The 25,935-nt window shown below is 54.5% G+C and overlaps 1 protein-coding gene across 14 annotated transcripts in view; it reads left to right on the top strand.

The window, feature by feature from the left end:
• Window positions 1–25,935, top strand: part of FAM135B (family with sequence similarity 135 member B) — a 260,070-nt gene that overhangs the window by 157,345 nt on the left and 76,790 nt on the right. For all 14 annotated transcript variants that reach the window (XM_077167760.1, XM_077167756.1, XM_077167759.1 and 11 more), the window contains 3 exons: window positions 12,256–12,395; window positions 19,107–19,177; window positions 21,650–21,826. In XM_077167760.1, coding sequence (XP_077023875.1) covers window positions 12,256–12,395; window positions 19,107–19,177; window positions 21,650–21,826 — 388 coding nt within the window. The remainder of the gene's footprint in view (window positions 1–12,255; window positions 12,396–19,106; window positions 19,178–21,649; window positions 21,827–25,935) is intronic.

Raw genomic sequence — 25,935 nt, 5'->3', positions numbered from 1 at the left:
AACTTCACATATTGAGGAACTAGAAAAACAAGAGTAAATAATAGAATGAAAAAAATAGAATGAAAGAAAAAACACATGATTATCTTAATAGATGCAAAAGAGACATCTGACAAAATGCAGTGTCCTTTTTAGATAAAAATACATAAAAAATTAGGAATAGAAGGTACCATTCTCAACATGATAAATGTTATTTATGAAAGGACCACGGCTAACCATAATACTCAATGGTGAAAGACTTAGTATTTTCACTCTCAGTACAGGAATGAGACTAGGATACCCATTTTCACCATTGTACTAGAAGTTACAGCCACAGCAATTAGGCAACATAAAGCAATTAAATATATCCAAATTGGAAAGGAAGAAGTTAAACTACCTCTATTTGCAATGACTTGATTCTGTATAGGAAAAACAAAGAATCCACAAGAACAGGGTTAGAACTAATAAATAAATAAATTAATTCAGTAAAAGTTGCAGGGCATAGGAGCAACACAAACATGTACATAATCATGTCCCTATGCACTAGCAATGGACAACATGAAGAGGAAATTAATTTAAAAATTCTATTTAAAATAGCATCTAAATTTTTAAGTGTCTAGGAATAAATTTAACTAGAGATACAAAAGACCTGTGTATTGAAAACCACAAAACATTGCTGAAAAAATTAAGACCTAAACAAATGGTAAGACATTCATGTTCATGAATCATTAATATGTCAGTATTATCCAAAGCAATATACGTATTCAATGCAATCCCCACTAAAATTGCCACAGCCTTTTATGGAAAGGAAATGGAAAAACAGATCCGAAATTATGTAAAACTTCGAGGATCCCTGAAAAGCCAAAACAATCTTTAAAGAGAAGAACAGCCTTGGAGGACTCAGAGTCCCAATTTCAAATTGTATAACAAAGCTACAATAATCGAAACAATGCAGTATTGACAAAAAGAAAGACAAATAGATGGGAGGAACAAAATTAAAAGTCCAGAAACAGACCCACACTTCGATGATGAACTGTGACGTGGGTGGTGAGAGAGAAACTGCTCTGCAGTAAGTGGTGTTGAGTGAACTGGGTATCCACATACAGAAAAATGAAGTTAGACCCTTACCTAATGTATGCGAGAGACTTCACGTGGACCTACACACACGACCTGAAATTACAACGCTCCTAGCAGATAACAGACACAGCGTCATGACCTGGGGTTCATGTGAATTCTTGCATATGAATTTACATATGGTCATGAGTGACCAGCAAAGCATTAGATAAATTTGATTTTATAAAAATTAAAAATTTCCTTCATAAAAGGAAATTACCAAGAATGGGAGAAAATAGTTTTAAACCATTTATCACATTGAGATTCAACATCCAGAATACACAAAGAATTCTTACAAGTTGACGACAAAAAGACAATCTAATTTTAAAAATGGGCAAAGGATTTGAGTAGACATTTCTCCCAAGATGTGCATGTGGTCAATAAGCACATGAAGATATGCTCAGCATCATAAGGCATTAGGAAAATGGAAATTAAAACCACGGTGAGATGCCACTTCTCATGCTCACAGTGACTATTATTGGCAAAAACAAAACAAAACCAGAAAATAATTGTTGGAGAGGATGTGGAGAAATTTTAACTCTAATGCATCACTGGTAGGAACATAAAATGTTGCAGCCACTGTGGAAAGCAATATATTGGCTCCTCAAAAATTGCTTACATAATTATAGTTGGGTTCAGCAATCTCACTTCTAGGTATATTCCCAAAGAGAGTGAAAACAGAATCCTTCTTATAATTTAAGTATAAGTACTTACGTAGAAGGTGCTTCTACACCAATATTGGTTCTTCACAATAGTCAAAAACTGGAAATTACTCAAAAGCCCATCAACAAATGAATGGATAAACACATAGATAAACAGATACACACAATGGAATATTATTCAGCCATAGGAGAAAAAATGAAGTTATACAACGCATGAAAACTTTATGCTCGATGCAACACATGAACAAATTTGTACAATATACTAAGTGGTGACTAGTCACCTTCGGAGATGGGGGGAACCGGTGGCCCCACGTGGATGAGTCACCTTCGGAGATGGGACCTGGCGCCCCACCCACTTGCACTGTCTACCACTGGGTGCTGCCTGGGAAGAAGGGAGGGTGGGAGAAAGCACCCCGCACAAGGAAAAGGTGGGGGAACAAGTAAAGCCAATCTGCAAAAGCAAATGGCCCTGCGTTGCCTACTGCCTCTCGCCCTCCATCTATCCTCCTTGCGGGAGCGCCTGCCTGCCTCTCTGTGCATGTGGACTAGACAAACATCTTATCTACTTGCTCTAAAGAAAAAAAATTGAGATGGCTAGAAATAGCAAATTTGCAGAGATAGAAAGCAGAGTAGAAGGTGCTCGGGAAAGGGGACAGGAGGGGAAGGGGGAAGGGAGAGGATGTGTTCATTAAAAAAGAAAAAAAGATCAGTGAAAAAAAATGTGTTCTGTCCTTACAAGAGGTGAAAACAAGATGCTAGACTGAAGCTTTTCTCTCCCCTTGATTCCAGGGACCTAAAGCAGATTTCTAATGTTCACCCATCATCTTGCCACACCTGTCAAATCCACCACACCCATACTGATGACCTACTACAGGTGAGACGTGAATGCGTCTACAAGGAAATGCCTATAAGGAAACTAACATTTATTCAAGGAAGGAAAATGATGTGTCGTTCTTCAAGCACTTGTGTCCCCAGATCCTGCACGGCCCTAGACCCTTAACTGGTGCTTTGGATGAAGGAGTGTCGTGACTAGATGAGTAACAGCTTCTGAATGCTGAGTGATGTTGGGCAGTGAGCACATAGAACCCAAAGGGGAGAACTTTCTCTCCAAGCTGCAGTGGTCGGAAAGCTTACTGAAAGAGAGTTTGGAATAAGTTAGAAGATGGAAAGGATTTAGACCCTGGGTCAATCCGTCAGGGTCTTTGTCCTTGAAGTCCGTGCGTGGGTACTTTCCACTCCAGACTTTCCCAAGACTGGTCCTTCTGTAGGGGTACCAAGGTGGGAAGTTCGGGGGTTCAGGTCACTGACATCCCAGGACTTGGTCAGGACATGGCAGGAATCCTCCCTTCCTACCAAATCCAGTGTTTGCTGTGGGTAAAGTTGAAAGCCAGTACTAGGTTAGTCAGGTCCAGTTTTCGTCAGGATGACCCATCAGAAACTAGGTCATCAGCTGAATTAGACTAAGGCATGCAGGCCAAACAGGAACACATGGGACACCGGGTGACAGAGGAGGTTCACATTGGAGAGAGGACAGCTGGCCCGAGCCCATGCATGGACAGATGGAGTATCTGACCCCTGATGTGGATGGACAGGCTGTGAGAAAAGGAGCTGCTGAAGGGGGGGAAAGGTCCATTTCAAGGCCATTCAGGGCCACAGAGGACAGGAGCTCAGGGAACACTGATGCTGCTGTGGTTTAGAGGGAAAGCGATGACATGAAAGCACGTGAAGCTTGGAAGACAAAGTCTCAGGGGAGGCTGGTCTCAGCCTGGGAAATACTTGCCCATTTCACCCAGGGCAGCATTCATTCAGCGCATCCAGCTTCAGCAGTCGTCACGATTGCCACTGTCCTGAGACTTCCAGATGCCCCTAACCTCCCCTCATGTCGCCCGTGGTCCTTAAATAAAGGGCAGTGCCCAGAAGAGCAGGGGGGCTCCAGGACCCCGCTCAGCACTCACTGTTGGTCCCTGTGCCAGCCAGATTGGAGTGTCCCACCCACCCTTCTAATTACCGGAGGGGTGTCCGGTAGAGGAAAAGTGAGGCATGGTGGGGGGTCCCATGACTGGGGAGAGACCCCTCCTCCCTGGCTTGGAAAGGGCTGAGGGGTGAGTTCAGCCCTTGGCTCCAGTTGGGGCTCAGTGTGCTCATCTCTTCCTGGACCACACAGCTTGCCTCAGTGCCTGCTGAAGCTGGCCCTGCTGGAGGGACCCTCCGTCTCCGAGGAAGACAAAGTAGAGCTGACACACCTGGTCTCACCTAGTCTGCAGTGACTCGGGGGGCTCCCCACTATTTGGGAAGCCAGCCACAGTTTGACCTGCATTCCATTGCATCTACCTAAGGCCAAGGTCACCGCGGGTTTAAAGAACAGTTCTGTGCGCCTCCGAACATGCTGGGGTCCATGACGGATGAGGAAGTGCGGCTCTTAGGAACATTTGATTAGCTGCAATTGCGGCTATGCTAATTCCTGGGGAAGCATATGGTCCAGGCAGATGGTGCAGGGAAGTCTGAGTCATGTCGACAGAGCTCGTCTCCCATTTGCCGAGTCTCCTGATGACTTATTAACAGGACGGGCTTCAGGATTCGGAGATGGCGCCTTGGCTATACCCTCTTCAGAAGGCCCCGAGTCGTGTGTTTCAGTGTGCTTGCTAAGGGAACGTCTGAGGACTCGGCAGGAATGGAGCCAGCCTCTGAGCTCGCTGTGGGAGCTGAGGGTTAGTTTATCCACAAATGTTTATTAAGCACTGCTGCCAGCGTCTCTGCAGTCAGGTCATTTTGAGCTGTGGTCATCATGGAGTCTGTAAATATTTGCCAGGTCTGGATACTGCCCTCAGCTTTGGCTCTGTTTCCTGTTAAGTTCTCTGTGCTTGCAGCCTCCAGGTCAGTCATTCCGGGCCGAGTAAATTACAGTAAAGAATTTGGATTTCATTCGAGGCACAATGGTGGGGGCAGAGCGACAACACTGGGTTTGTGTTTTATATTTAGTAGACTAAAGAGAGGTAGGAATGGAAGCAGAAAGTTCAGTAAGATTTTCAATATGTGTTATTGAGGGAATATTGTAAAAGAGGATAGAAAGGATTGGATTCATCTGAATCACATTTTGAATGTGAACCCATGGAATTTTCCCATGACTTAGATAGAGGGGATGAGGGATAAAGCTGTATTAAAGATAACCAGGAAATATTTTACTGAAGTGGGCTGGGTAAGTTTGGGGGAAGAACATGTTTGAAAAACACAAAGTTTCTTTTGTGGTTATGTTGGGATTAAGATGTGTATCTGACACCCAAAGACTCATGTAAAGTGGCCAAGAGGGCAAGCACGCGGGAGAGAGAGGGCTTGTTAGACACTGAGAGGGTCTCAGCTCAGACACAGTACACACAGCCAGCCCAGGGCAGGGGAAGGGGCGGTCAGGAGAAGTGAGGCAAACTGTGAAATAACTGCCCTCAGCAGGCGAGCTGGGGCTGGAGCTCTGCTGCTGTGCAGTGGAATTCATGGTGTTATCGCTGTTTTTACCTGTGAGAGAGCTGAGTCTGGGGTATTGCAGACCTTACCCCAAGTTCTCCAGCTCAGCTGCAGGGACCCGCGGACCCTTTAGGCGGCACCCACTGCCCTGTACCAGGTCTGCTCTGTTCCCAAGGTCAAAGGGAAAATCAAAGACCCCCTGTCCCCTCCCACTGCAAATTCTAACAGTAGCTTGTGGAATTTTGTGGGACTGTTTTTAATAGTCATGTCCATTGCACACTTCTTTCCATTCGTCAGCACATTTATTCACTGCGTTTCTCTGACTCTCTGTTACAGGTAAGACTCCATGCCAGGTACCTTCCTCCCATCCCCAGTTCCCAGTCCCCAGTCAACGAAAGTGGGCTCAGGATAGGCGAGTCCCTTGCCCGCAGGCACACAGTGTGTAAGTAGCAGGGCCAAGTGCAGATCCAAATCCTTTAACGCGTCGGAAATTCATGTCTTATCCTTGCAGCGGCATCAAGTATAAGGCCACGGACCAGGCTCTGCTACCAAAATCCAAACAGAACCCCCAAGACCGTTCAGAGGTGAGGGGCGAGCTCCAGTCCAGCTGCTTAACTGCTGGACGACTAGAATACAGTAGAAATGACATGCTGGCTTTTTATTTTTGAGGTTTTGTTGCAATACACATTATTGGCTAATACAGTGTTATGAAGTGCTGGCCTTAAGGGGCTCACGCCAATAGAAAGGACACAGTGGCTTATAATTAAGTAATTAAGCCCATCTGTGTTGATAGGCAGTTGCTCACTGTTAAATTGTAGCAGCAGCCCTTGCTCCTCTTTAGTAGGTTCAGTGGTGCTTTTTCCTGGCTTCTTAGCTTAGTTGCCCTTCTTTTGTCAGCCCGTGGCATTGCTCTGTAACTTGATTTTCCTTGTAGGCGGGGCTAGCGGTCAGATATCCCGGGTGCTGTGACTGTCACGCCACCGGGTGACTTTGGCGAGTGATCCCGCTTCATTCCTGTGTTCATTAATAATTGATTGACTGATTGATTCAGTGCACATATGCGTGACTGGTATGTGCAAAGCCTGCTGTTCCATTATTCTAGGACCTAAATTATTTTTCTGAAAAGCAGCTGTGATGGAATAGCATGAGTTTAGTGAGGAGAGAAAAACATTGGGAAATATACGAAATATTGAAGAGGATTCCTTGTCTTTGTTGTATCGTCACCAATGCCAAGTGTGCCTAACACGCTGCTCGTGTGGTTGTTTGGTTAAATAAATACCTGAGTCATGAACACACAAAGGATGAAGAAAAGCACCCAGGATATGGAGTCAACATTCTCCCACATTCCATTCGCGCTGAGGGAACTGCCCTCTATGCTGTGTGGTCTCCTCGTGGATTACTGAGGTTGTCGTGTCTCAGGCCATCGTGCCGTGGATGCAGTAAGGAATATAAAATACCTGGGGCTTAGATGCTCATTGTGTGCCAGTTCCAACCAATCCCAGGCTAGCTTCTCTGGAACAATTTGCCATGTACAGAGCAGTATTGTATTTATTCTATGATGTCAAGAAGTGGCTTTTCCAAATCATGCAACTGATAAATAACAGGACTATTGCTCAGACCTAATTGGTTATACATAATTTGTCACCTCAGTTAAATGTTTTAAATAAACTGTATAAGATGTACGGGTATTGCAGTGCCCCTGGAGAGGTGAGATTCATTTAGACAAGGTAATGTGTCTGTGGGGAGGAGCAAAGCGGCAACTCATTCCCTATTTGCAAACTCGAGTGAGAGATGGCTACATGCCCCAAGGGGCTCATTGTTCCTTCAAGGATTATTCATTGCTGAAGCTCAGTGTTTTTGCCAAGACCTCGGTTATATAGCAAGTGATTCATAAATATTTAATAAGTTAATGAATATATTTTATAGCATAACATGCAGAAGCCTATTAATTAGCGACTGCAGGTATGACACTCTTACATCGTGTGCATTAAGGGAAATATTCCATGTTCCATTACAGCGAAGTACTGCAAGTAGAAAGAAGCATGTTTGATACTCTTTCAAAAGCTAATAAAAATGGCAGTGAAAATACAGCCCTCGACTGGTGAGTTTCCAGTGTGACGTGCTTCCCAGATCAGCGCACAAGTGCAGTCACCCGCCTTCCGTTTCTCCGAGTGCGTGCACCCATGTGTTCTGTTAGTCACTCTGCCCCCGCTTCCTCCACCTCACCTTGCTGAAGGAGCACTTGTTCACTCCACCATCGGGGCCCGTCTGAAGGCCAGGCTAGGAGAGTGGTGGTCTGGCTGACCCTCACTGCTGGGCGTCGGGCTGGCACGCAGGGTTTCTGGGAAAGCGTGGTTCTCCTGAGTCCACGAAGGCTCAGACACCTCTGTGGTGATGCCTTCCTGGTACACAAGTCTGCACGGGCCTCTGGGGAACACCCTGGGCCCCCAGGTTGTGATTCTTTAGGCAGCACTCATGTAGTGAGCTGTTTCTCTCCAAAGAACAGCCTCCATGCCGGGCAGGTGAGTCTCTAGACGCTCCCACCTCAGGCTCACCCTGTAGCCAAGCCACACTCTACCCGAGAATCCAGTCACCATCCTGGACTCCAGCTCCCTTCAAGGTCCTGTCACTTCCAAAGCAGGCGTCCTCTGAGCCACACAGCATGTTCATAACTTGTTAGGATAAGTTTTTTCCCAGACTACTTTAGTTTCCTGGGCTACTTTGGTTTCTGGGTTGTTAAAGAAAATATCATGCAATGTTCTCTTAAACAATGGGAATTTAAAGGCTCACAGTTTTGAGATTGGGGAAAAGTCCAAGTCAAGGCCTCATCACGGTCATGTTTCTCCCCCAAAGATGTTGGTGTTTGGGGCTGACTGTTGCTGATCCTTGGTCCTTAGTTTGACATGTTTGACATGGCAGCATCTCTTAGCCTCTCCCTTTTCTTCCGAGTTCTGATAATATTCCAGCTGGTCCCTCTGTGAAGTCCCCTCTCCCTGCCTGAAGTTTATCCTGCTTATACAGGACTCTAGTAACAGGATTAGACCCTTTCCGACTGGGGTAGGACACACCTAAACTGAAGTGACCTCATGAAAAAGTACTACGTACAGTGAGTTCACACCCACAGGAATGGGTTAAGCTTAAGAACATGTATTTCTGGGGTATTACTAGTCAGGCGAAAAGGTGTCCCCAATTTTTCATACTTTAGAAACAGTCATGAAGACCCTGTTTCCAGATCATTCCATTCATATTCCAGTGACAGGGTGTCCGGGGGAGTAGCGGCACTCACAGAGTCCCAGCTGGCCATCCTACCATCTCTGCCCTGCAGTGAGCTCCACGGTCCTACGGCCAGGCCGTGCTAGTGCGGAGAAGGGAAACCGCTCTCACCACTGTCTGGAGAAACGGTGGGCTGTGGCTTCAAGGTGGCTCCTCTGCTTCTTCCTAGAAACAACTGGAAGAAATAGGATTATCTTCTAGGTAGCTTTGTGTCCTGCCTGTTCAAGAAACAGCCAGAAAAATATCTGACTTCTTAAGGGTGATCATCATTATCATCTTCCTCTTGTGTAAACGTGTTCAGTTCTGAGCATTTTGCAGTTGAAAACCTGCTTTTTACTCACCATCACCTTCAATTCTCAGAGTCATTATGGAAATCAGACAGGGCATGATTCTCAGATCTTTTAAGTTCTGATTAAATGACCTTCTCAGAGTCACTCAGGTAGAAAGTGAGGGGAAGTCTAGAGTTTATGTTCAGTTTACCAAAGGTGATTCCGTCCCAAGCCTTATGAAAGCCAAGGACCCAGCCTTGAGGGGCTCATGTCCAGTGGGGTTTTTCCGCCTCCTGGGCTGGAATGCGTGAGGGTTGGAGGGTTCTCTTAGGAGCTGGCCTGCCTTTGAAGGAACTCAGTTATGGTCTCTTGGCATCTTATTCCTCCAACAGTCCTGGCCTCACCTACTAGGCCTTAGTCCTGTGTGTGTGTGCGTGTGTGTGTGTGTGTGTGTGCGTGTGTGCGCATGTGTGTGTGTCTTTCAGAGTTTCGGCTACTTAGCGCCAGCCTGATATTCTTGGGAGTTCCTGTGTCTCCTGAGTTTGGACGGAGCCGTGGTCCCTGCTGTGGCTCTGGTCTTGGAATGGGCTTGCGGTTCAGCCCACAAGTCAGAGCCACGAGGGGCCGCTGGTGTGGACACTGAGGAGTGCGTCTGTGGGATGGGCAGGGCCTGTCCTTGGTGGTTCCCACTCCCAGAGGCTCGGGAGCAGGTGTGGTCTCCATGGAACAGAGGTGTTTGAGATTTGAACATCTTAGAGGTACCGGGCATGAAAATGATCATCATCCGTTTGGGGGATAAGAGCCAGCATTACCTAAACCTCCTTTTTCTCCTTCCCTCTGGCCTGAGAGCTCAGAGTAAGCTATTTACAGTGTGTTCTTTTACAGTGGGAGACTGTCTCCTTTCTTCACTGCCCTTCCCTCTTTCCTCTTCTTCCCTCCTCTCCTTTTCCTGCCATCTCCCCCCCCCTTCTTTTCACCTGTCTTTTTTACCTTTCCAGTACAAACTCTCCTTGGGCGTGGAACCAGCTCTGGTTCATTCACATGAAGAAGGCAGATACTCGGGCAGGCTCCAGCCTGCACCTCCGCTGGACCACTTGTGCAGAAATCTGGTGACCAAAGAATAAGTAAAAGCACCTATGGAGGAAGGTGGCTCTTTCCTCCTAGCTAGGGGAGATTAGCATCCTGAAGATTAGCGAGATGTTGAAGGGTAGAGAGCAGGGGTGCTTTTCTCTCCTCTGTCGCCCAGAGCGTGGTGCCTTCCATCTGCCAGGGAAGCTCCGCAACGCCAGAGCAGCGCCTTTGGGGCGCAGCCTTGCCGGCAGGAGGAAAGGAGCATTTCCTGCAGAGTGGGGGGCTGCGGGAGTGACGGCAATGGCATGGCGTTCCCCACGGGTGGCCTCTGTGGACGGACATTGGTCGTTAGTATAAATGGGTAGCCAACTCCTCAAATTGCACATAGTATCGCTGTTGTGTTACAGTGCTTACGTATATCTTCACACTGTTCAGTTACATATATCTTTGCACTGTTCAGTGTATGTGTTACGTGATTTGAAGGCGTTCACCCATTTGCTCCCTCATATAAGCCTAATTAATAGATGTGTAAGGTCATGTAACCCCACTGGATTCATGTCACTCAAGCTCGAGTGGTCTTTGGGGATTCAGATGTACTTAGAAGGTATTGGAGGACACACAGCTGAGCTGGCCCCTCAGAAAGCTTGACACCTACGTACAATGAGAAGTAACGCACCTGCCTAAAACTCAGGGCAGGTTTTCCTCACATCGTGCGTGATGCACGAATGCCAGCTCTCGGGGGACAGGTCTCCAGGGCCCCGGGCAGGAAGGCGGCTTCTCTGCTCTCTGTTATTCCCAGGACAGGGTCTGATGACGGTCTCCACAGAGAATGGGCCTGAGTGCCGAGGCCGCCCCTCCCCGCGCTCTGAGGTGCTGCCCACACAGGCAGGTGGCAGGCCCCGTTTAGTACCCATTGGCTGGGACAGTGGATGGAGGCCGTCTGTCTGCTGGCAGCTTCCTGCTTCCAGCTCCTGGGATGCAGCAGAGGTTTCGAGCCCCAGCATTTAGCAATGAGCCAGGCACAGAGAAGACCTCTAATTAATCCCTTATTTATTTCAGTCCATCCTTCCCTACAAAGTGGAAGAGTCATATAATCTAATTCTCTCATCTGTCTCTTTGGGATTTCTTTGACAATCAATGGGTAGATGTGTATTAGAAATGTTAAAATGGTATATAAATAGCAAGTTTGTTCATAGTGTCATAGCTTTTGTTTCTGTTTTTGGAGGTGGTTTATCCTCATCAGCATTGCCTATCAGCTTTACTAAAAAGAAATGCACACTGGTCGAACTCTATCTCTGATACCTCCCTTTGACCCTAGCAGTTCGCTGCCCCTCAGGAAAGCAGGAATCGTCGTGTCCCCTCAGTCCTTCCCCTCCTGACCCCTGGCCTGGCAGGTACACGAAGGAAAGAGCGTGAGTCCCCTGGATTCTTTCCTCCCTGGTTGGTCCTTTAAGTCCCTGGCATCATTCTGAGGGATCTCCAGAAAGAGAGGAGACACGTGCGTGTTCCAACCTGACTTTTTCAATTGTCTGTCAGACAATTATTTAGTTTTAAGAAATAGAGACGAATTCAGGATAACTCAAGAATAAAGATGCAGAGTATCAACTAAGAACCCAATTATCAGAACCAGGTGGCTTCGCGGGCCCTGACAACTGGCTCTGCTGCCACTCCACGTTTCTCTCAGCGTGGCACGGGCTCCCTCTCATCGCGACTCGCTTTTTCTCTTGTGTCTTGCCTCTGCCCTCCACCAGCCCACACGCGCCTCCAGCAGAGAGCACTTTCCTCTGGGCTCCAGGTTAGTGCTGCTCATGCTGCTGATGGCACCCACTGCAGCGCCGACTCTGCCCCATGGAGCTCCCCTTCTCAGGATCGGGCTCATAGTGTTCACCTCTGGTTTTCCACGGAAGGGTTCGGAGTGGCCAGCGTGCCTCCCATGGGCAAGCGGTGGTAGGCACAGGGGCTCATCACTTGAGGAAGGACGTGGTTGTCTTGGGGACTTGTTGGCAGTGGAGGCTGCAGGAGGCCACCCCCTTCCCCCTCTCCAGTGGAACCATGTGCCCGGTGGTCAGGCCCAGACGTACGGGCCTGGGATGACCCATCTGACTCCGTTTGGATTCGAGATGTTTTCACTGTGACCAAAAACAGGTCCACTGAGAGTCCCTGAGCCCACTGTTAGCCACATTGTTCAGGCTGACAAATGACGTAGCCAAGCTCACTCAGGCTTGTGGGGGATTGAACCAGGTTCTCCTGAGACACCAGCCCAGCTCTCTAGGCCGAACTCTATGTGCTGGAGTCCCCTTCAGCTGTGATTTTAGCCTGTGGAAATGGGATGGAGTTTGGGGCTGTTGCTTTCCTAGAGCCAGATGGCACGTGGCGTGGCTGTGGGGACAGAGGGTCCCGGGGCTCATGGGCTGCTGCTGGTTCTTGTTTTGCAGAGAGCACCAGCCTGCATTCGGCCCGCGTCCACGACAGCACCGTGCACAGCCGGATCCTTCAGATCCTGTACAGGAACGAAGAGGTGCCCATAAACGACGCTGTGCTCTTCCGTGCTCATCTGCTCTTAGATGGAGACAGGGTAAGTGCGGAGCCCCTGCCGTCGCGCCTGGGTGTTTCCTCTCCAGTGCCCGGCACATCTGCTTGCAGGTAAACGGTAGATGAGCAAGAAGCCGTCGACTCTGCCCTGAAATTTGACCGTGGGGATCCATGACCTCAGAGCATTCGTCCACTTCCTTCTTCATTTATTTCTCATTCTTGCAGGCGTTTACTGGCTGATCCCACTTGGGCACGAGGACAGCCCGGTTGCTCTCTGACAGGCGGTTAGGCAGCAGGTCAGTTGGCAGGTGCTCATGGCGCAGCTGTCTGGCTTCTGAGGACTCTGCTGGGCCTGTGGATGAGGGTCAAGGCTGAAGAAGGCAGCTGCCGCCCTGTCCTCGAGGGGTTGGTGCTGGAGGAGGAGAGCGGGGTGTAGACGAGCTCCCTGGGAGTGGTAGCTCTGTACTAGCTGTGTGGACACATGGCAAAGAGGTGCCAAGGGGCGGGGCGTGCGCTGCTGTGGGGGACCACGCTGGAGCTGGCCTGTGCACTCACAGAGGAGCTGCCTGGGGAGGCCAGAGCTGACGTCTCAGCCAGGGCACCGCGGGGCCTCGTGTGGGGGAATGGCTCGGGGTTAAGCCCTTTGGCCTTCGGGGACCCCATTCCATTTGCTGGAAGCTTGACTGACGCTCCCCTGTCCCGTGCTGCACGGGTGTCAGATGCACGTGACCAGGCTCCTCGCCGTGGCCGTCCCTCCCCAGGCCAGCGGTCATCTCCAGCGCCACATCAAGCCAAGCACTTGCCTGGGTCTTTCTAGGACACCTTTAGTGACCCAGAAGTGCATTCCTGTGTAGCAGGCCTGATCAGAAGCGGCCCCCTTTTGTTTTATCTTTGTTAAATTGCGACACCCAGGATCTGAGTTTTATCCCCATTAGACCCCTGACATGGTCCCCTCTGACCCTTGGCCTTTTCATCCACGCTTCTCTGGCCTGTGTTGTGACTGGGTTCTCTGTGGGCAGGAGGTGAGCAACTGTCACTTGTCGCTCAGTCCTTTGTGGTCAATCCAGCCGCCGTCAGAGACAGCCTGTGCACCCAGCAGGTACCCAGGTGTGCACGCCCAGGGGTGCCGTAAGGGGAGGAAACCAGCCCTGACGTCTTGGGATTTATATTTTAAGGATGTCAAACACAGCATGGGTTGTGTGTGTTACCCCTGAGCCCCCCCCCCCCCACGCTGCGTGCTCAGCTCCGAGTGGGTGAGAGGCTCCCAGGAGGCCCGGTTAGGGCAGCTGGGCTCAGGGGACGTCCCCGCCTCGGCTCCACCGCACACTGAGAGGCTGCTGCGTCTCAGGTGACGTGGCTGTCAGGCCCCAGCCCGCGTGGGGACACGGCCGTTGCAGGCGGAGTCCGCCCCTGGGGACGGCCACAGGACTGGCCTGAGGAGGGCCCGGGGTGCCAGCGCGTGGGGCTGCAGGACGAGGCCCCTGGAGTCCTTGCAGCAGTGAGCGTAGCCTCCCTGCCTTCATCCCCACCTCCCTTCAGCTGTCTCGGTGACGCCCAGCACTTCCCTGCGACTGAAACAGAAAAGGGCGCCAAGCCTGAGGCCCTGCTGCCCCTGCCTCCTCTCTGTGTCCTCACCTCACGGCCTCCGCCCATCCCGCGGGTGCCTGGAGGGAGTGAGTGAGGAGGCTGTCTCCCCCGCGAAGGCCCTGCTGTCTCCCCCACAGGGCCCTGCGTCTCCTCCCCCCCCCCAGGCCCTGCTGTCTCTTCCCCCCCAGGGCCCTGCTGTCTGCTCCCCCCGAAGGCCCTGCTGTCTCTTCCCCCCAGGGCCCTGCTGTCTGCTCCCCCCCAAAGGCCCTGCTGTCTCTTCCCCCACACACAGGGCCCTGCTGTCCCCTCCCCGCCTAAGGCCCTGCTGTCTCTTCCCCCCCAGAGCCCTGTTGTCTCCTCCCCCCCCCAGGGCCCTGCTGTCTCCTCCCCGCCTGAGGCCCTGTTGTCTCCTCCCCCCAGGGTCCTGCTGTCTCCTCCCCCCCCCAGGGCCCTGCTGTCTCCCCCAGAGCCCTGCTGTCTCCCCCAGGGTCCTGATGTCTCCTCCCGTCCCCCATGCTGTCACGGGCTGGATGTGCCCGTGGATTCTGCGATTGGCTTATCCCGGCTTCCAAGGGCCGTGTGCACATCTCTTTCCAGCTCCACCTTTACCGGGTCTTCCTTAGTGGCGTGAATCAACCACGACGGAGGCATTTGCACCCTAGACAATGGCAGGTGCTACAAACCAGGACTTGTTTTCCCAGGATTGCTGGCTGGTAAACATTCAGCAGCACTGCGCTGGCTGTGAGCTTTTTCCAAAGGTTTGGTCTGGTGGGGGGCACACACATAGTCTCCAGGTCTAATCACCTCCCTCGCCTGAACCCTGTGCCCAAAGGCAGGCCACTGACCACGCCTCGTTTGTTTCCCTAAGTCCTCCCCACACCTTGGAAGATGATCTCTTTAGTAAACTTTACTTGGATTCCCCATTTTGAATGCACCGTCTATTTCCTTCCCAGATGCTGGTTGATAGATGTAGTTGAGGAAAAGATACCCTGAGGCTGCCTTCACAGTTGAAGTGTTAGGACCTGTGCTCAATTCAGCTTCCCCCAGTTCTATAAGAGACCAGCATCCTAGTTCTCCTGAGCCACTGCCCTCCGCCACGCTCCTCTGGAGCTCCCTGGCCAGGGGTTGCTGGCTGGGGCAGGGTCAGGGGCCTTTGGCCATCCTTTCATCCCACTGACATCAGAGGCTTGCTTATGCTCCTACCAGGTAAAAGCTTCCATTTAAACTTCCCCAGCACCCGCATTAGCTTGTGCAGGCTCTGATGAGCTCTAGTTCTTGGAGTCTACTTGACAGTCCGTGTTGTTTCCTCTACATACCAGCTGGCTTATCTCTATAAGCTAATAGTTTGTTGTTGTCCTGGGGTTATCCATGTGAAAGCAAACAATGTTACAGCTAATGATTATATCCAAACCAATGGCAGTTAGAGCTAATTGAACACATGTATAAAAAATGTATGTCTAGAGGAAATAAATCAGTACTTTCCAGTGAATACCCGTCTGCTGACAACCGAACATGGCTCTAAGCCCGGTGGCCAGAGGGTGCGTCGTGGTGCCCAGGCCACCACTGTGTGGACAAGCCCACACGTGACGCCTGCCCCTCGAGCACGGCGTCCCAGGTACTCTGAGAAGTGTGGCCTGGAGAAGGTTCAGTTCACATGCTGAGGCTGCAGCCGGGGCGAGATGGCCACAGGCAGGACTTGGCATCCAAAGCAAGAGGCAGTGGCTTCAATGATAGAGGCAAAAAGTAAATGAGTATGGAGGTCAGGCATATATTTTATTTATACCCTCCATATAATTCCACAGAGGACTTCAGAAGGCTGGCAAAATACATAGAATAGAGAAAGGGTAAAAAATATAGACGGAACCAGAGTGAAGGGAAAAACACAAGCAAGAACCTGTAACCTGGAGTACATGTGACAAACCAAAATACCCGAGCACGCTTCGGGTCACTCGCTCACACATTCGGTACCAAGTTTCCCAGCAGCCAAGGCAGAGAAAAAGATGTCATTATTCATAGTAAGATGCCTCCTGCCTTGAAGAAGATGAGGAATGGATTCCGTCACGCGAGTCTTTGTGGATGGCTTTGCATTTTTATAGACTTAGAGAGGAAAAGCATTTCCCGGAGGCGTGGCTCTTGGTGCGTCTGCCTCGGCGTCCCCTGCCCTCGGCGTCCACAGCGCAGATGCCCGCGATGAGAGTAGGTGGCAGCACGGCCGCTGACCTGGGCCCACGTGTGCACGCAGTCTCACCCCTGCATTTGCGTTTCCCTGTTCAGTCCACACAGCAGCAACGCTCTGGACGAGGTGTGCTGGTTGCATCCCGTCTTCCAGGTGAGAAGCGAGCGGGGAGAGTTGACATGGTTACACCCGTGCTGTGTGGCTTCCAGAGCTGCCTCCCCGAGTTGAGGATGGAGGGGAATGCCAGCGTCACCGTGACGGGAATGGAGAGAGCATGCGGCCTGGAGCAGGTCAGCGCAGGGACTGCAGCAGCCTGTAGGGGACTCGCCAGCCGGCCACCGCCAAGCCTCAGTTTCCTATTTCCAGTGAGGGACAGAGTTTCCTTCTTGGAGGTTTTAGCCACATTAAGTGAGATGGCGTGTGCGCAGGGCGGCTTGGGGTTCCTAAGGAAGAGCTGCTGTGCGGAGTTCTTACTGTGTCTCCACCCGGATGCAAAGCTGCTTCCAGGGGAGAGGATGCCTTTAACCAGCTTCAACTGAAACGAGGCAAAAGGGAAGTGTGTGTGTGTGTGTGTGTGTGTGTGCGTGCGTGTGTATGAGTATGTATCTGTGAGTGTGTGGTTGTGAGTATGTGAGTGTGTGTGGCTGTTATGTGTGAGAGTGTGTATGAGTATGTATCTGTGAGTGTGTGGTTGTGAGTGTGTGTGTGTGTGTGTATGAGTATGTATCTGTGAGTGTGTGGTTGTGAGTGTGTGAGTGTGTGTGGCTGTGTTATGTGTGAGAGTGTGTATGAGTATGTATCTGTGAGTGTGTGGTTGTGAGTGTGTGTGTGTGTGCGTGTGTATGAGTATGTATCTGTGAGTGTGTGGTTGTGAGTGTGTGTGTGTGTGTGAGAGTGTGTATGAGTATGTATCTGTGTGTGTGTGGTTATGAGTGTGTGTGGCTGTGTTAAGTGTGTAGGGGGCCGACAGCCCACCCCAGTGGCGAAAAGACTGGCAGAGAAGGCACCACTTCATTCGGGGCTCTTGGGGTTAAGCTTTATTGACTCATCCTTGGGGTCTCAGCCACGCTCAGCCCAGCTCCTGCCGAGGCAGCCCCGAACTGCGGCAAGTTAACAGGAGCCGAGGAGGGGTCTCTGTGGCAGGCAGACGGGGGTCTCTGGCAGGCAGACGGGGGTCTCTGTGGCAGGCAGACGGGGTCTCCATGGCAGGCAGACGGGGGTCTTTGTGGCAGGCAGACGGGTCTCTGGCAGGCAGACGAGGTCTCCGTGGCAGGCAGACGGGGGTCTGTGGCAGACAGACAGGGTCTCCATGGCAGACAGACGGGGCTCTGTGGCAGGCAGACGGGGGTCTGTGGCAGGCAGACGGGGGTCTGTGGCAGGCAGACGGGGTCTCTGTGGCAGATAGACGGGGGTCTGTGGCAGGCAGACGGGGGTCTGTGGCAGGCAGACGGGGGTCTCTGGCAGGCAGACGGGGGTCTCTGGCAGGCAGATGGGGTCTCCGTGGCAGACAGATGCCTGCTTGGAAGCTGCTCCTGGGGCTCCGAAGCTGGGTCAGAGACCCTGCTTGGCTCCATGTTTGGCAAGCGAGGTTTGTGATTATGCAAAACACAGACGAAGTTACTTATAGAACCTGAATTCAGCAAATGTTAACGTTTATACACTTTTTTAACAACAAATTTTAAATCCTGGGGACCTAAAAATAAATTCAATCCATATGTCTCTGTCTGAATGACACCTAACCAGGAGCTTCCACAGATGCCTGTGTATAAAAGAGTTCTGTGTCTGAAGAATCAGGATATTCCTGCCGAGAGAACAGAAGAAACAAACACGCAGCAATGGGGAGGGAGTGCTGTTTGCTCCTCAGGTGTGTTGGCACTGCCCAGGTGCGAGGCTGGGGTCCTAAAGGCCCTGCCGTGGTGTGGAGAGTTGGACATGGGCAGGGGCATCGCAGGGAGCTGTTGCCGCGGCCCCAGGTAGGACAATGTGGGCCCGACCCAAACCTGGCTGCCAGACCCAGTCCCAGCTTCTCAGAGGCGCTCACGTAGAAAGGTGACCTGGCCCCCCTCTTGAATGCTCGCGGTTTGCCAAAAGCCATCACAGACAGTGGAGCAAACAAATCACACCCACCGACGACGTCTGACCCGTGAGCCTACAAGTCACAAACTGGAAATAAAAACACACGGAATGGGGGCGTGAGGTGCTGAGACGGAAGGGAAGGACACGTGGGGTTCGGAGGGGGCTGCGTTGGGAGTGGGGCGAGGCAGAGCCGGGCACGGGGCAGGAACAGGTGTCAGGGGAGAAGGTGGTGAGGCTGGGGAAGGGAGCGGGCTGCCACCTTGGCGGTGTGTGAGAGGCGGCAGGCCCCGCATGGACACGAAGACCCCTGGCGCTAATGAAATAACAAGTTGTTTGGATTGGTTGTGTCTCAGCTGAGAGTGAAAGCAGCTGTGGGTAGGGTGTGGGCCCCTGATGTGCCCTGGACAGTAGAGGGTCACTGGATGGCCTTTGAGGTGAAAATGAAGGCTGTGCTCCTCTAGGGAGCTGGGCCACCGGGCGAGCGAGTGCCCTGCCCTGCGCGGTGCCCTCTCCCCATACCTGGAGGACAGGCTGTGCATGCCGGGGACGGTCCCGGGGGGACTCAGGCTGCCGACGCCTGTCACTGCAGCCCGGACGGTCCCGGGGCACTGTCCCCCCAGCCCCAACCCGGTGTTCTAGTGCTGCTGCTCAGGCCCAGGCTCAGTCAGGAGACGGGTAACTTTTTTTTTGCAGTCATCTTCTCCCGAAGTTGACGACCTAAATCTCTTTCTTCGTGACTCCCGTGCGTGCCCTGCTCACCCAGAACCCACGGGAATGCCTGGGTGTTCGGCTTTAGGCACGAACGGCTTCTTGACATTGTACTGAGATTCATTCTACGCTGGGCAGCAGACGGTTAAGCTTTTCACTTGGATGAGGTTTGGCTTCTGAAATCCTGTGGGCTTGTTCTTCCCGCAGGTAGAAGACGCACTGAGCGAGGTCGATTTCCAGCTGAGGGTGGACCTGCACTTCGCCGACAGCGAGCAGCAGTGAGTGCGGCCGAATGCAGGATTGCAGGCAACAGGCATCCGGCTGCCCCTTCCCTGGGGCCTCCCCCCGGCCCCGGCCCCACGAGTCCGAGCACCCGGCCCGCCACGGAGCAGCTCACGCAGGAGCCTGACCCTTTCCGCGGCAGGCGCTCGTGCAGGCCCACGGGCCACATGTGTGGCGGCCCCCGGCTCCCTGGGCTTGCTAATCGGCACCCTCTCCTATCTGACACCCCCAGACCCTCCAGTGCATCCGAGTGGGATTTAGGCTGGCGGCTGTGTGAAGTCGCCAACCCCAAACCCCTTCGGAATCCCGGGAGACTCTCCAAGGGCTCTGCAGCCTTGGATGGAATGCCTGCCCTGCTTCTGCGTCGGGAAAGGGAAGGCAGTGTCACCTGCTCCTTTCTCTCTGGCGGCAGCCCCTCCTTTCTCACACCGCCCTGGGGGCCCCTCCGCCCTCTCTGCGGTGAGCCATGGCAGCAGCCCCCCAGGCTCTTCCAGCAGTAAACGAAGGGCTCTAGTTGGGTGCAACACCAAACCCTAAGCTTTCCCCAGGTCAGGACCCATCTTGGTTTCCTGTCTCCGTCGTGCCCCAGCTCCACCCTTGCTCAGGGAGGAAAGCGGCCAGTGCAGAGGGCATGGGGTGGCGTGGGGGCTGCGCCCTTGTTCACCCCCCCGTACGGGTGGGCCAACCAGGCGCCATGGGGGGGAGGGGGAGGGGGAGGGGGAGGATGATGGGGATGCGGGTCCTGCCTGCCTGGTTAACTGCGGGTGAGGCCGCGGGGGTGGCAGACGCCTCCTCCTGGGGGTGCTTCCTGAATGGCTTAGCGACACCCCCCTTGGCAGCCTCCCACCCCCCTGCAGGTCTGAAGCCTTCTACGGCCAGTCACTCCTTCCTTTCTTGGGCCTGTCCTCTCCAAAGAGCCCCCATCCCGCCATGGGCAATGGACACAGGCGCTCCTGCCTCTATCCCGTGTTGTTGGAAACAGACCCCCGTGCTCCCCTAGCCCCCCACCCCTCTGTACCCACCTTGGATCTCTAAGGGTCACACTCCCAGCTCCCCACCCCCTGACCCCTGTGCCCACTCCCTTCCAAGACGCTCGTGTGTGGCTTCAAGGAGGACACTTCCAGGGGGTCCAGACCCCTGCCCCGCCCCGTATGCGGCCTGCAGCCCTCTCCACCCAAGGCTCCAGCAGCCGTCCCATTAGGACAGGTTGGGGCGGCACAGGCCACGGGGCGTCCTGCCGCTGGTGAGGCCCATGGGCAGCGGGTGGGCAGGTCAGTGGGTGAAGTCAGCAGTGTCCACACTCAGCAGCGAGGAGTCAGCAGGCCGTGCCTCCTACACTCCGCCTGACCTGTGGTCAGGGCGGAGGACACACCTGAGGTCAGCTGGGAGGGTCTCGGGAGGCTGCAGGTGAGGTGGTCCTGTGTAGCCTGCAGCTGTGTGTGCTGGCTTCCAGCTCCAGCTGTGGGCCGCCCTGGCGTGGCTCCCTCTCCTGACAGGCAGTGGGACTGTGTGGTCAGCAGGGCTTGCTTCTTCGGCTCCATCTGCACGCAAGGTCTGTACGACAGGGGCTGCCAGGAGGCAACCCCCCCTGTGCTGAGAGCCGCGCTCCACACCTCCCTCTCGTGTCTTCATTTCCTCATTTAGGGAGATGCATCTCCTCTGAGAGCTCCCGGGCCCTCGGGTTTCCTGCACCCACTGCTGAGGGAGAATTGCAGAGCCGGAGCCTGAGCTCGGTGCCAGGTTCTCTGGATGCTGCCAGGGCTGCCGGGAGGTCAGGGAGGAATCCAGGCCCTGCTGCTCAGCTGCTGACCCTGCTGGGGCTCCCCTGCCAGTTAGCGCTTCTCTTAGGGCTCAGGCAGGCATCAAGGCTGGAAAACTGGGGCAGAGAGGCAGCTGGCAGCTTCTTTGGTGAACCTGGCCACACTTGTTAGCCAGTGCGCTTTGGGGGTCAGTCCCTCCTTCCTTCCCTCCCTCTTTTGTCCGTCTGTGTGTCAGGCAGTCAGTCTTCCCTTTTAAGAAGCAGACAGGGGAGCAGCTTGGACCGTATGAGAGGGTCTGCCTGCCTGGGGGTGTGCGGACGAATAACTCCCAGTTCCTGCCCTTGGGAAATGGGGCTCTCAAGGGAAGGACAGACTGACGCAGGCAATGCGGTGGGGAAATAGGAGAGCGAGTGGGGACAGCGGGATTCGTGTTGAGATGTGCCTCACTAAGCGTCTGGGTCTCTTACCCACCACAGCGTGTGGCGTCCTGCAGCCAAGTGTGCCCCCAGACATGCCTCCCAGCTGCTGTGCCATGTCTACAGAGCTCGTCCCCCTCTGAGCCGGGGTCTTTCTGCCCAGCATGGGAACAGCCATCTCTCCTGGTGCTGCATTGCAGGGCTCCGAGCTTGGGCTGAAGCTGGGCAGGGCGCGACTGTGCTGGGGACTGGGACGGTCGCCGCGGCTCACGGAGCTCCTCTCCCCTTGCAGGCTGCGGGATGCGGCGGCCGGGGCACCGATGATCAGCAGCCGCACGCTCGGGCTGCACTTCCACCCGCGGGGGGGTCTGCACCACCAGGTGCCTGTCATGTTCGACTACTTCCACCTGTCGGTGGTCTCCGTGACCGTCCACGCCAGCCTCGTGGCTCTGCAGCAGCCGCTGACCAGGTAGGAGGCCCCGGGGCCCAGCGCGTCGTGCCAGGCCCGGCTGGGGCGGGTGTGCAGGAGGGACCAGGCGGCCTGGAGGAGCCCCAGGGCGGGTCCTGCCATGGGACTCACGGTGGGGATGGGGGTGGGAAGGGGTGCACGGAGGGGTCCTGGGGACATGGGGACATGGAATCAAACACCGGCAGCGACGGTTCAGCCTGGGGAGATGGGGACCACGGGCCCTGCCGACTCCTCAGTGTGCCTTCCCCAGGAACTCACCTGCACCCTGAGCAGTGCCCGTGGGAAGGAGCGAGGTTGTGCCCAGCCACAGGGCACGTGGCTCGGCGAGGGGAGCCTGGCGCGGGGCGGCTGCTCGGTGCCAGCGCACGAGGCCACCATGCTGGGACCACCGTGCTGGGACCACCATGCCGGACCACCACACGGGACCACCACGCCAGACCACCGTGCTGGGACCACCGCATGGGACCATCACACCAGCACCGCCACATCTGGGGCTGGTCTGGGACTCTCCGGCCCTGCACTGGAAAGGCAGCGCCGCCAACGTGGGCAGATCCTTGCGCTCTGCCCTGCGGCAACCCTGCTGCATAGGCTGCACGGCATGGATGTCAGGGTACTTCAAGCCAGGACATACGTGGGAGCAGAGATGTATGCAGGGCGGGGTCCGGTTCAGGGGGCCTCTGCACTCTCGGGTGCCCAGGCACAGCCAGGATGTAGGGGACAGCTGCATCCCATGGGCCAACATCCAGGAACAGAGACGGTGCCCAGAGGTCACACGGACGGGGGCTGGGGGCGTGTGAGAGAGAGAGGGGCAGCGGTGGCTATGGGAAAGCTCGCGGGGTTAGAGGTCAGAGGCCAGAGCGTGGAAACAGCCGGGGGGTGCCGGGGGTGCTGAGGGGTGCGCCAGGGTGTTGGGGGTGGACGCTGGGGCGGGAGGGCTGTGGGAGGCCCGGCTGTGACCTGGGAGCGTGTGGCCTTCCTCTGTGCTGAGGAGGGGCCCTGGGCGCCGAGGGTCAAGGGGACGTGGTGTCGGGAGGCCCTGGGACCTCGTCCTTCTTCCGGTAGCTTCTGTGAGGAGCTGTGCCAGGTCCTTTCTCGGGCCTGCCTGGCGCGGTGTGGAGCGGGACTCGGGAGGTGGCATGCAGGGGCAGGTGGGGGTTAGGTGAGGGCAGCAGTGCCACAGCCCAGGGCAAAGGACGCAGGCAGGAGCGACGGAGAGGCGAATGAGAGGGCGGCAGCGCAGTGTCCCTGACAGGAATGTCCCCCGAGAAGCGCTGTCAGTGTGGAGCTAGGGACGGGGTCTGCCTGTTTGGCCATCGGAGAGGCCAGAGCTATGGTCTGGGCATTTAGTGGGCACCGGGCCCCATGCGGGGCAGCCGTCTGCAGAAGGGAGGCCGGCACCCGGCACCGCCCTGGGCCCCGACGGAGCTGTTCCCCGGCGACTGGCGTGGGAAGGCCTCACCGTCCATCCCTCCTCCTTCTCAGACTAACCTTCTCGGCTAAACCACCTCAGCGCCATGGGCCTGTTTCTCAGCAGGAGCAACAGCAGCAGAAAATGTGGGGAGCCGCCGCAGCCAGCATGGCAAGGGAGGAACCGAGGCGCGGTGTGCAGCTGTGCGAGGTGAACACGGCCCTGCATGCAGTGGGGTCGTCCAGCCTCAGCCCTTCGGGCGGCCGAGCCGGGTCCCTCGGAGGTGAATGCCCAGGCTGGACAGCAAGACCGTTGTGATCAGGCAGAGCAGCAAAGCACACGCGCCCGTGTAACTCCATGCGATGCTCGTGACGACAAGGGGTGCGGGAAGCAGCGTGGGGCGCGGGGCAGAGCCAGAGGAAACCCCGCTTTAGGCTCCTGCTCATGTGGAAGCATCAGCTGGAGCACGTGGCGTCGCTCCCTGGGCTTCAGTCTCAATATGCATCAGGAGGCGCTTAGAAGGTCCGACGAGACAGGCTACGTGAAGCTACTCAGCACATTCACCCTTATTTTGCACCTGCTCCAGGCCCCAAACAGGCCTCATGTCCTGCATGTAGCAGGTGCATGGTGGAGGGGCAGGGATTTTGGCCTGGGGAAGAAGTGGTTCTTGGTAAGGCAAATCAAGGGAGGCTTCCTGGAGGAAACAGCTTTTAAGTGGACCTTGGGGTAGGTGTCATGCGGTGGAAAATAACTTGGAGGGTCACTTGGAGTCACATTTGACAATATAAGGAGCCTTAAGGGGTTCGAAACCTGCTTGCTGTGTAAGAGGGAGGTGATGGACGTTGACAGGAGAGCGACGGATCCGCCGGGTCTCCTAAAGGCCCGTCCAGCCGCTGGGAGGCAGTTACTGAAGGGATGGCCCAGGGGAGGCAGGCAGGCCAGTCAGCAGGAGGTGAGCCTGATGCTGCTGGTGTGGTGGGAGGGCAGCTCCCCTCCTTTGCTGCCTGGGTCCTGGTAAGATCCTAATGAGGGTTTTGGAATCTGGAGACTCTTCCGGAGAGTTTATCCTTCCGACAGAATCAGCCTCCGGCTGCAGGTCTGTCTGCACAGCCTTGCCAGAAAAGCCAGAAGTTCACAGGAGGAGCTTAGGCTTCTCCAGGAGCAGGTAAAAATAGAGCTGTCTTCCCTTCTCTGGATTTCACAGGAACAATTTCTGTTTGTGAGCTCGCAGTGCTGGGAGCAAAAGGGAACCCTACAGGTCTGTGGGAAATACCTGTCAAATGGGGCAAGCCCCAGCTTTTCCAGAAACGCGGTTTTCTGAAGCATCAGATAAATCCAATTAGTATGAAGCTGATGTGAATTGCAGTTTAGCTTCAAAAGACCCTAACCCTTATGAAACAGAATGATGGAAATAACATACTTTTTATCCTTCAAGTGGTTACAGTTGGAGTTTATTTGAGAAATTCAGATTCACCAGAAATGTTAATAAAGGGCTACTGAAGTAAGTTACTGTGGTTATAAATTAACAGTCTCCCCCGAATGGTGCACATTTCTACTTTCTTTCTGGAATGTTCCTTTTGTCCATCTCCCGGTGAAATCCTACAACTGTTTCAGATCTCAGCTCAAAAAAATCCAGAGCGATGGAGGTAAAGATGATGTCTGTGGTCGTATCAGCGACAGCTACTAGCGCTTCTGCGTTTTCACTCTCTGCCGGGTGCTGGGCTGAATCCTGTTCCTGGGTCATCTCAGGGACCCTCTCAGCAGCTCTGACGCCTGCAGAGACAGGCAGGCTGGTTAAGCAGCTTTCCCAGGCCGGACAGCCCCGGGTGCTGGGCTGGAGGTGAGCCCTGGCTGGACAGTCCCGGTGCTGGGCTGGAGGTGAGCCCTGGCTGGACAGCCCCGGGGGCTGGGCTGGAGGTGAGCCCTGGCCAGACTGCCCTGGTGCTGGTCTGGGGGTGAGCCCTGACTGGACAGTCCTAGTGTTGGGCTGGGGGTGAGCCCTGGCTGGACAGTTCTGGTGCTGTGATGGAGGTGAGCCCTGGCCGGACAGTCCCGGTGTTGGGCTGGGGGTGAGCCCTGGCCAGACAGTCCTAGTGCTGGGCTGGGGGTGAGCCATGGTCGTACTGCCCTGGTGCTGGGCTGGGGGTGAGCCCTGGCTGGACAGTCCTGGTGTTGGGCTGGGGGTGAACCCTGGCTGGACAGTTCTGGTGCTGTGCTGGAGGTGAGCCCTGACCGGACAGTCCCGGTGCTGGGCTGGGGGTGAGGCCTGGCCGGACAGTCCTGGTGCTGGGCTGGAGGTGAGCCCTGACTGGACAGTACTGGTGTTGGGCTGGGGGTGAGCCCTGGCTGGACAGTTCTGGTGCTGTGCTGGAGGTGAGCCCTGGCCGGACAGTCCCGGCGCTGGGCTGAGGGTGAGCCCTGGCCGGACAGTCCTGGTGCTGGGCTGGGGGTGAGCCTTAGCCAGACAGTCCTGGTGCTGGGCGAGGGTGAGCCCTGGCCGGATAGTCCCAGTGCTGGGCTGGAGGTGAGCCCTGGCTGGGCAATCCCAGATGCTGGGTTGGAGGTGAGCCCTGGCCGGACAGTCCCAGTGCTGGACTGGAGGTGAGCCCTGGCTGGACAGTGCTGGTGCTGGGCTGGGGGTGAGCCCTGGCCGGACAGTCCTGGTGCTGGGCTGGGGGTGAGCCCTGGCTGGACAGCCCCA

This window comes from Tamandua tetradactyla, chromosome 6, assembly GCF_023851605.1.
Source record: "Tamandua tetradactyla isolate mTamTet1 chromosome 6, mTamTet1.pri, whole genome shotgun sequence".
In the NCBI taxonomy this organism is placed as follows: Eukaryota; Metazoa; Chordata; class Mammalia; order Pilosa; family Myrmecophagidae; genus Tamandua; species Tamandua tetradactyla.
The sequence above is the reverse complement of the archived record's forward strand: the minus strand, read 5'-3'. Positions and strand labels throughout refer to the sequence as shown.